At 48.9% G+C, this 10,646-nt stretch overlaps 1 protein-coding gene across 2 annotated transcripts in view; it reads right to left on the minus strand.

The window, feature by feature from the left end:
- Slc24a4 (solute carrier family 24 member 4) overlaps window positions 1-1,360 on the minus strand; it is a 135,085-nt gene extending 133,725 nt beyond the window's left edge. Inside the window, exon 1 of one of the 2 annotated variants that reach the window (XM_076921360.1) lies at window positions 977-1,360. In XM_076921360.1, the coding sequence (XP_076777475.1) occupies window positions 977-1,106 (130 nt within the window). In that variant the 5' untranslated portion in view covers window positions 1,107-1,360. The remainder of the gene's footprint in view (window positions 1-976) is intronic. The other variant, XM_076921361.1, reaches the window with a different exon arrangement.
- Between the last annotated feature and the right edge of the window lie 9,286 nt (window positions 1,361-10,646).

Here is a 10,646-nt window from a genome sequence, read left to right on the forward strand (position 1 = left end):
CCCCAAATCACAATCTGGGTATTGAAAGAAAGTGGTGTCTCTTTTTCTTTTTAAAAATTTAACCAGGTTTCACTTGCTTTTAACATCACTGTACAGATCTCTTAATGATACCAAGATACTATGTTAATGGCCTTACTAACCATTCAAAAAAGGTGCCTTCCCTCCTGTGCCTCTGGCTAAGTTGACAACATTTATTTCACGGGGGTGAGGGGAGCACCCCAAATGTTCACAGCACCCAGTTCTGAAATATTTAGGCAGTAAACATTCTTTAAAGGCTAAACAGGAGCCCAAATCACCCCGAAATGAATATTTCATAAGTTTCTCCTCTTTCCCCACTCTGTCTGAAATTTGCATGTCTTAACAGACTCCCAGGTCGCCTTCTGCTTGGAGGAGTGTGGATCACGGCTATGCACACCAGCCCTCCCTTTCCGTGGGGATTAAGCAGAGTTGAGTGAAGGGATGCTGGAACATGGCTGCAATCTCCCGCGGGGATTGACTGCCTCGCTCCCTTTAGGGTAGGGGAGGACCAGGCATTTGGATCAGAGCAGGTGCAAGGGGAAGAACAGAGACCCAGCTTGAGAATCTGCGTCTCTGAGGGATGGAGCACAACCTTTGCAGCTATGCAGAACAGGAAAGCAGACCGCTCAGTTTCATACATCCTAAAGCGGGAGAATCCACCCCTGGGCTGCCATGAGTTTCCCATTGCCTACACACTCCAGGGACAGAGGTGGTGCAGGCTTTGGTCCCAGTAGCACACCTACAATCGCGCCCGGAACCCCCAGGGAGCTTGAGCAGTTCGGCAGAACCCTCGCTACAGTCCAGCGCGTGGCTCAGTGGCTCAGCACTCCTGGGTAAGCACTACACGCCGGGCGAGGAGGGAAAACCCTGGGGACCAATCTGACTGAGAAGAAGATGGAGCTGTCCCAGTTCCAGCCCCCCAACTCCTCGGGTGGAGACCATCCTTCCCCACACCTACCCAAGCTTCCAAAGAGGCCGGAGGCACAGCACACCAGGGCCAGCACAGCGCACACGAAGCCAACTTGCTGCGGCAGCATCTCTCGCCTCCGGCGAACTTTGCACTGCCCGATGAGTCCATGGAGCGCCATCTCCGTATGCCCGGCGTCCCTGGAAGAAGATCTCGAGCTTCAAGGGTTGGAGCGCTGTCTGTGGCCCAGCGGTGTTGGAGCTGCAGCGGGCGATGCGCAGCTCAGAGGCAAGGGGCTCCGGGAGAGAGCTTCATGGTCCGCGAGCAAGGCAGGCACGGGTAGTCCGGATGGGAATACCAGAGGAGGGGGCGCACTGAACGCCGGAGCTCAGAGTTCCGCGCGGGGTGTGCGCGCTGCTCGCACCATGACTCTGTGGAGAGGAGACGACGCCTGCACGGTGGCGCTGGCGGCCCTGCTGGTCGACTTGGCGCAGTCCGGGCGCTTGGAGCCGCTACCTGCCCACTGCTCCTCCGCGCGCTCGGAGTCCGCAGGGAGCGATCAGTGCTTGGCGAGCGCCCCCGCTCCCCGCGCCGCCGCGCCCACTCGCAGCATCCTCCTCGTCCAAGTTTAGCCCCGGCCGCCCCGGCTGCCCGCCCGCGAGGTTCCTCTGCTTCTCGGAAAGCAGGGCCCGGACAGCCAAGTGCGTGCAGGAGGACCACGAGCAGCACTCGCGGGACTCGAGACCCTATCGGCCAGCGGCCGCAGTTTGGGCCCTCCCGAGGGCGAACTGTCCCCGGGAACTTTCTCTCTGGCTCCTCGGCGGCCAGCGCCTGCGTCTGCGAGGCCGTGGCGCCTCCCGCAAGCTGCTCTCACAGCTACTCCTCCCCTCCCGCCCGCCTCTCATCCCCCCCCTTTCCCTGCACGTGTACACCTCCCCTAGGGCGCTCTCCAGTGCGCTTCTCCCTTCCCCCAAGTGAGGCCCAACTACTGACCAATATAATCCCCTTTCCTTGCCTCCCCCTTTCCCTCTAACCCAATGGAGCCGAAATGAGTCCTCCGCATCTGTGGTTGCTGTAAGGTGGAACAGGTTATAGCATCACCAGGGACTCTCAGAACCAGGGTTTCTATAGGGCACACACGGATCCCGGCTCCCCGCGAGCCCCCCAGCGACCCAAGGCGGTCATCACTACCACCCCGAGGTCGCCAATGCACAAGCAGCTTAATTGCTCGCTCAGTGCTAACAAACAGGCTTGCACCAAGCCAACCGACGCCCGCCGGGACCGGTTTCTGCCAGGATTTCTGGGCTAACTAGGGACCTGTGTGGCGGGGGCGCAACACCGACCTACGAAACGCTGGTAATCTGACAGAGGGAGAAACCCCGCAGTTCTGCGGCTCCACCGCCAACAGTTGGGAGCTTTTGATGTTTTGCAACCTTACAGCTTCGCAAGGCTTTCTGGTTTGGGTTTGTTTTTCCACCTTCCTTCCTTTCAGCTCTCTAGTGTAAACCGCTTTTAAAATGTGGGCGCAGTGAAATTTCTGAAGAGCAGTGGAGGTGTTATCCAGGTGCAAATAAGTGGAGGGGACCTTTATCAGGAAGGGTCTCTAACTCAGACTTCCCTGTTGGTTCCTATCCTGTGTTGATTTAGGGGTTAACTCCACTTAAAACCATTTTTGGATCAAAGCCAAGTCTGTTTAATTAAATAAATACATACCCACCATGTGTGGGCTCTGTGCCAAGTGCCATCCAGTCAAGAAACAAAACAACAACAGCAGCAGCAGCAACAAGAACAACAATGTATATTAAGACCCAGTGTCTGCTTTCAAGGAACCCTAAATTAAAGGGGTGTCTGCCCCTCATATGCACGCCTGCTGAGTGGGATTCTGAAAGTGCCTGCAAGCATTCCTTTTGCCTGGGAGCTTAGGAGACAGGCAGGTCTTACAACCTACTGGGCTAAAATGGGCTTTTTTTAAAGCCAGATTCCCTAGAGACTTTGAGCACAGTCAAGTGTGAGGACTTCCCTTCTGGGGACTGTCCCAAATGCCTCCTCTAACTGGCCACTACCTTCAAGGTTCCTTTGTACTTCATAGACAAGGGTATTTTACATTTGTTAGCCAAGCAGAGGGGCACAGGTCAGAGGTACCTGGAGGGCTGGTGCGGGGGTGGGGCGGGCTGTCACTGTTTGCAGCATCTTCACTTCAGTATGGTCAGGAGAATGGGTGGGTTTATTAAGTATAGGGGAAACAATTAAGCAGAAGAACAGAGGGCAGGCAGGCAGGCAGACAAAGTAGGCAGGTGGATAAATAGCAAAACATGGTCAAATCTGAGACTTATAAACTGGAGACAGTTACAACACTGGGCGAGTCGACTGCAGTTTCCACCCAGTTGAGCTTTCTCCTCAGGGATGAGCTTTGCGGTCTTGGTGCCCTGCTGCAGGCATTTTTATATTATGGGATAAACAATAGTTAACATCTGTTGGAAAGGGCTCACCTTCTAGCTGCTCTCAAGGACACAATGGTTTTATTCTTGACCATTTTGCTGTTGTTCTCTTCCCCCACACACCCATCACAGAGTTGGAAGAGGTTATTCCTTCCCCAGATAAGGAACCTTGAGAAGGAAACATGGTTGGCTCTGAAGGAGGGAATCACAGCCGAATCTCCAACTTCTCAGAGGACTCAAACAGCACAGGATAACTTACCAATATAATGGACATCATAAAGACGTTGAAGGCATGGACACAAACCCAACCACAGGGAAAGCCCTAGAGAGTATGAACCAGAAAGCCCTTGGAGGGCCTTGTGTAGAACAATCCAGGATTCCATCTGGTCTGTAGTGGTGTTTCTCCAACTCATTGTCCTCCAGTTTGGTGCTAGCTACCAAACATGCACGATGGTGACTGAAAAAATTACATACATACAATTCCCTTCGTTGACTAGACTAGACAAGGATGAGTTTATCAACAATGAAGGGAAGAAAAATCTATTAACTATGCTACTTGGAAAGCTACTTAGCAAGGGCCCTTGACACTCAATTTAAGACAGAGGAGAGAACTGACAGATAACACACCTATGCCTGGTGTAGAAACAAACAAATAAATAATTAAGCCTAGCAGCTTGTTTCTAAGATTTAATGCCAAAAATGTGCACCGGTGGGTTCACACAGGAGTATGAAAACAGAAAGTTCTGAGTCCAGATCAGGTCAGAGGAGTCGTTAGTTTCCACCTGGAAACAAACAGCCCATAATAGAACACTTCTTTCTCTTTGACATTTTTCAACTGCTTTCAGTTAATAGTTAGAATCCTTGGAATGATCTCACATGCACAAATGGATTCCTTTTATTTGACAGTTTAAAAAGCAATTCGTTTGAAATTGTACTCTTTTTTTTTTTTTTGGCTTCATTTAAATAGTGCCCATTACCAAATAGCCTCGGCAACAGCACACTAATGACTCAGCCTGCAGAAGAGAGAATTGGATACTATGTACCTTTCAAATTGGAAGCATTCAGGAGCACTTCCTAAATAAGCTAGGCCACGGGCACAAAGGGAAAGTGCTTCCCTGGGTTTATCTTGAGCCCTGGCATGAGTGCCACTGGACTCTGAGTGTCTCTTCCTGAAGCAGTGCATTCTCTTTTTATTTGACACGGTAGAAGACATCCGTCTATACAGTCTGACAGTTTTTAGCTATTTGCATAGGGTGGCTCAGTTGGTGGGCGATGGGTACAGTGCCATTTTTCCTTTAAAATTGCTTTCTAACACATAATAAATCTTCCCATTTCATTAGCGTTTTTTCTCAGGGTTTTAAAGTTTGCTAGAATGACATTCTCTGTGACTTCTCTAAATTTATTTTGGGGGGAAACACATGTATGCGTGTACATATGTGTGCGTAGGCCAGAAATTCATATTGGGTATCTTCTGTTACTTTACACCTTTCCCCCCACATTTAAACATATTCAAGATCTCACTGAACCTAAAGCTAGTCTTATTGGCCAGTGAGTGTCAGAGGTCCAATTGTCTACTGTCCCCTGCCACCTCTGGTACTGGGCCTGGATGCCAACACACCTGACTTATATGTGGGTCATATGTGTTGGGAATTTGAACTTGGGCCTTCACACTTGTATAGCAAGCACTTTACCCACTGAGCCATCCTCCCACCTTCCTCTGTGACTTCTAATTTCTCCTACCTTGGCCAGGCAATGGTTCTCAAACTCTCTTGTTCCTCAGAATCTCCTGAAAGGTTTGTTAAAACCTACCCTGATGAGCCCTACCCAAGTTCTGCTTCAATCATTCTGGGTAAGGCCTGAGTATGTGTATGTATATCTAGGGCCTTCCTTAGGAAAACAAATGCTACCTGTCCTGGGCCCACACCGAACTGACGGGCCAGAGTACACTGTGGGATAAAGTTTATGCTATTTGTCTCTCAAAGGCAGTGTATCAAGGGGTGGGGCCACATGGTCCCTGGGATCGGCCACAGCAGCAAACATTGTTCCTTGTTATGCCAAGAGGGACAAGGGACCTTCAGGCTCCTGTGCTGATTACAAATACTATAACCTGGAAGTGACCTGTTGACTAAGGTCACCACTTTCTGGCCTCACCAAGACCCGGGGACTTCCAGAAGCACTGTCGGAGCTGCCGGATCCCAGCTCTGTAATAGACCATCTCGTGTCACCTGCATCAGTGTAGAGCTTCCCCTCCTCCTTGCCTTCTGAGACTTTTCCTGCCTACCTCTGCCTCCTCCTGCTGAAGTCAGTCCCATTCTGTTCCAAAGGGCCATAGTATACATCTCTACTGTAGCGTGTCTATGACAGCTCAGTCTCCTCCCAGTGAGTGAGGACTTGCTATCTTATCAGCAGTTTGTGGTGCCCAGGCTTATTTCAGCTCATAAAGAACAGGGACACACATTTCTTGACTACACACGGAGGAGATAAAATGTTTCCCTGCCAGTCACTCTCGCCATCACTTCAGCAGCAGCCCAGATCCCTACCCATCTTCACGGTCAAGGTTATCAGGGACTTGTGGCTACATCTCAGTGGACTTGGGCACGGCTGCATGCCCGCTTCTTACAACAGTCACTTACTTAACAAAGCTGTTCCCCTTAAATAAAGATCTGTAGTTGTTATGTAGTTGTTATGTGCTTTGTAAACCTGCCCCATCAAGTTCTTGTGATTTAAATGCAGAAACAATCGATGCCTGTGTTCTTCATTCAGAAGACACCGACGAGTCACCTAGTAACAGAATGCTTAGCTTAAATATCTTTCCATAAGATAACCTGCCTATAATATATCACCAAAAGGACTGGCAGAGCACAGCAGTGGGATTCAGCACCAGGATGCCAAAGAGAACATGCAGTCAGACCAGGAGATGGCTCAGTGGGTGAAGAGCTTGCTGCTCAGGCATGGGGACCTGAGTTTAGATCACAAATAAGATGGTTGGGGCTGGAGAGATGGTTCAGTGGTTAAGAGCCCTGGGTGCTCTTCCAGAGGACCCAAGTTCAGTTCCCAGTACTCACATCGGACAGCTTGAAGCCTCTTGTGACTTCTGCTCCAGGGATTCAACGCTGTTCTGGCTATGCATGCATGTTCTCTCTCTCTCTCTCTCTCTCTCTCTCTCTCTCTCTCTCTCTCTGTCACACACACACACACACACACACACACACACACACACACACAAATTCCAATATGACAATACAATAGTCATCAAAAGCAGTAAAGGTTTGGAAGTCCAGGTTCCTCATTGTCACCCAAGGCCCCAAGGCCCATTTACCTTGTGACTCTGCCATCTGCTTGAACGTTTCATCTACAGGACCGCAGCTGTCTCAGCACCACACCTGGGTTGTGTTAATAGGGATATGGAAGAGAGCAAAAAGGAGTAACATCCAGTGTCATAAGTCCCAGATTCAGAGGCACCCCATGACACTTCCTATAGTCCACCGGTGGAAACTTGGTCACGTGACCATACTTAAACCAAAGGGAGATCAGAAAATGTCTAGCTGAGCATCTTGGCACAGGGAGGACTTCTGTTACTTTAAGTGGACCACCACCCACTTCCACTAAGATATCAAATTATGATAAAGTGAAGTGCTCAGACCTGAGCTTCCAACCCTGGTGTACCTGCCACGGGTCCTCTGCTCACCCGACTCCCTCCCATCACCCAAAGCAGCGAGATCTTAGGGCCAGTGGCAAAAGCTGTTTGGCAAGTGGTTTGGCTCCAGTTTAGACCCCTGATGATGCTGTTAGACTTGCCTCTTCTTGCTCAGTACAAGCACAAAAGCCAGCCTTTCCTTTATGATCAGTGCCCTGTTTGGCCAAAAGCAAGGGAGGCTTGGGGGTTTGATCTTTAGCCAGTACACTCCATTTATGTTTTCATATTTCTTCATCTTCGTTACAGCTCAGGAATCAAAAGCTCTGCCTCTCTGTTTGTCTGGAGGAGCCTTAATACTTGGGTGAGAATGAGGACGGTATAAAGAAGAGACAAGGCACCAGCAAAGAGGGGCAGAGAGGATGCTGGAGGCCCTATACCAAGGGTAGTCTGCATATAGGAATTGCTAAACTAAGCTGATATACAGGAGATGCTCTCCACTTTAGATCAGGCGTAGGCTGGCCAGCAACTCCCCTCCAGAGCCAGTACCATGCGCTGAGCCTCTCCCTGGCCCCATGATTTTCAGGGATGTGTGTCCATTCTGAGGAAACATTCCACTTTCCCCGCTTTGGGTCCTCCATGGTAGGCATCCCTGTTCACTTCCACTCTGAGGATGGCCGAGCTAGGAAGGCAGGTTGTGACTAGACTCTGCACACTAAAATGCTGTATTTTGGACGTGGGCTACTGCCTGGGTAACCCTAGCAGCTCCCTGTGGCATCTGGGCAGAAAGGCCATTCCATTGTCCAGAAAGTAGGGGCAGTCAGCCCAGGCGGCCAGCTTGGGCAACCATCTGCAGAGAGCTCGCCAGGTACCAGGCCAGCACTTGCCAGACACACAAGCTTGTGTCCCCATCTAGAGAACTGGGAGTACCTTGGTTGTTACTCAGTTTACATCAGAAACTAGGAGCTGAGGAATTAAACAATTAGAACGAGGTTTGGTCCCTTAGGGAAGGTGTTTTGATTCCATTAGACCTGGTACTTAGCCCAGGGCATCGTTACGGGAACTCCAGCCACCTTCAAATCTCACTGACTTAAACTTTAGGAATTTATTTCAAACTGGGAGTGTAGTAGGCGGCTATTCTCCAACTGGTTGTGGAATCATTCTTGTTCCTTTTATCCCGTGACTGTGCCATCTTTTAACAATATGGCTTCCAGGGAAACATGCTTATCTGTAGAGGCAGCAGTAAGAGAAAGATTGTAAAGAACCACATGGAAAGGTTTTGATGGGTCAGACCTAGACATGGTGACTCTTCTCTCAGGGGTTGGATTCCAACCATCTGGCTATGGCTGCCCGTTGGGATGGGAAGTGAAGCCTAAGAGGAGAGGAGGGTTTTCTTCCGTGCACAGTCATCTTGCTGGGGCCTCCACAAGATTCATTATAACCACAAATCACACTTATCTGTCCTTGCTCTGGGACAGATGGTCACCACCCTTGATTGATATCCATTTACTCGTTGAATCTTCCTGACTCTATGGGCTGAGTCCCATCAGGAGTGTCCTTTGCAGATGTCAGAGGCTAAGACTCTGAACACTTAAGCAATTTGCTCAAAGTTACACAACTCTAAGTGACAAACTTGAGTCTAAGATTCCTGTTCTTAATCATCTTGCCAACAATGGGCCTCGTCATACAAACCCTCTTCTTATATATGAGAAAACTGAGGCCAAGACGTACAGAACAAGGAGTTGTGCTACACAGTCAGTGTCCGAATGCGTGCATCCGTTGCCATCACACACTCGTTCCAGTGAACAAACAGCCACTGACGCTGCTGCAGACATGGAAAAGTATTAAAGATATCATGCACCTCTTGAATGCTAGGTCCCAACTTTGGTGCACTCTGCCATCCTTGCTTGGAGGCAAAAAAAAGAAAAAAAAAAAAAAAAAAAAAAAAAAAAGAAAAGAAAAGAAAAAAAAAGAAAGAAAAAAAAAAAAAGAATTGAAGGCTAGGATCAACACAGATGCAGCCCATTTAAAAATAAATTAGCAAACAACAACTCTTTGGGGAAAAATTTTTTTTAAAGGCCCAGAGGAGATTTAGCAGTAGCTTGCATAACAGAGTACCCCCAAAGTAATGCTAATACTTTAATGGCTGTTATGCAATGGGATGGGTCTGAATGATTCAGGGTTTTAATTTAATTTAAAGGATTTCTGATGGATGCTCTTGGTTAGCTTTGGGGACCGCTCTTTGCTCCCTCCTTCCTTTTAAACCAGGTTTAGAAGACAAAATCTGGGACAAACTCTTACTTGCTACTAGACCGAACAATTCCAGGTGGGAAAATGCAAATCCTTTGAAATTCTCAAAGTGGGGACAGGAAAGAGCTCCTTGGTTCTGAGAGTAGAATAGCTTTCTGTCCTTCTCATCACCAGCGGCTAAAACCATTCTCCTGTAGGTCACCCGTGTGAGTAGTCATGCGGCCACTCGAGTCCAGAGAATGCTAATCCCTCCGGCTGCTGGTAAATATAGTATATAAACTTATTATAACCATTTTGTTTCCAAGGCCAGCACTCGAAAGGCAGCAGATGGCAGAAAAGTGGACGTCAGAACTCTGCCTTAGAACTCCCTTCTGATTCTCCACACTGGGTGTAGCTTGGTTCCTAGGTACCTTCTCTCAGTCACCTTGGGGTGTGTGTGTGTGTGTGTGTGTGTGTGTGTGTGTGTGCGCACGTGTGTGAAGGCTGGGCTCTGTAATGGAAGGAGGCAGAAACCCTTGCCTCCATTCCTCAGCTTCTCGACCTGGCTCCTGAGTTCTCACGGAGGCAGCCCCTAGTGAGCAGCCTGTGTCATTGAACAAGAGAGAACCGTGTGCCCTTGAATGATGATTTAATAAGTGGCACCCTGGTGACCTGTAAGAGACAGACTTTTGGATACGGCAATAATTTTGTCTCTACCATGGAGCATCAATATTCAGGAGATGAGTTTCATAATGGAGAGCCACATGGTGACTTTCAGAACATTCACACCAGGCCAGGGAGGGAAGTTAAGGATGCCATGGCCCTCTTGAGATAGAGTCACCACCCCTTACCCTTGTTTTCCATTGCTTCTTCCTTTTCTGTCACTTACACCCTCTAATTCCCAACAAGACATTACAGTCTCATCTAGGATGTTCTCATCTCCAAACTCTACAGAACCAAATTTCATTTTTCACAATTTTGGGCACATTACGTTCTGTCCCTTGGGGGATGTGGACCGACTGCAGATGGTGCTGAGAAGATTCATAGGGGAAGCATCTTGTACTTTGCTGCATTTGGCATTTTCAAACCTATATCACCTGGGGTCCTTTTTGCTCCTCCTACCAGCCAGTATCCCTACAGAACTAGTATTTAAAGAATATGAATACAAACTAGTCACTAAACCCCACAGACAGGGAAGCTGAGGCTCAGGGAAGGAGCATGACTTTCTCAGGGTCACAGTGAAGCGGCTGTGAAGTCAGATGTCTGAGCTTGATCTCCTGTCCCAGAGCTCTCTTTATGTCCTTAAGAGTTTTGGGTTGTTTTTGGTTTGTTTTGTGTTTGTTTGTTTTTCTGAGAGGAAAGTCTCAGAGCAGAAGGCACAGCCCTGTGTCTGAGAGGCTAAGGGTGGGTTGTCACCTGC

This window comes from Arvicanthis niloticus, chromosome 23 (genome assembly GCF_011762505.2).
Source record: "Arvicanthis niloticus isolate mArvNil1 chromosome 23, mArvNil1.pat.X, whole genome shotgun sequence".
In the NCBI taxonomy this organism is placed as follows: domain Eukaryota; kingdom Metazoa; phylum Chordata; class Mammalia; order Rodentia; family Muridae; genus Arvicanthis; species Arvicanthis niloticus.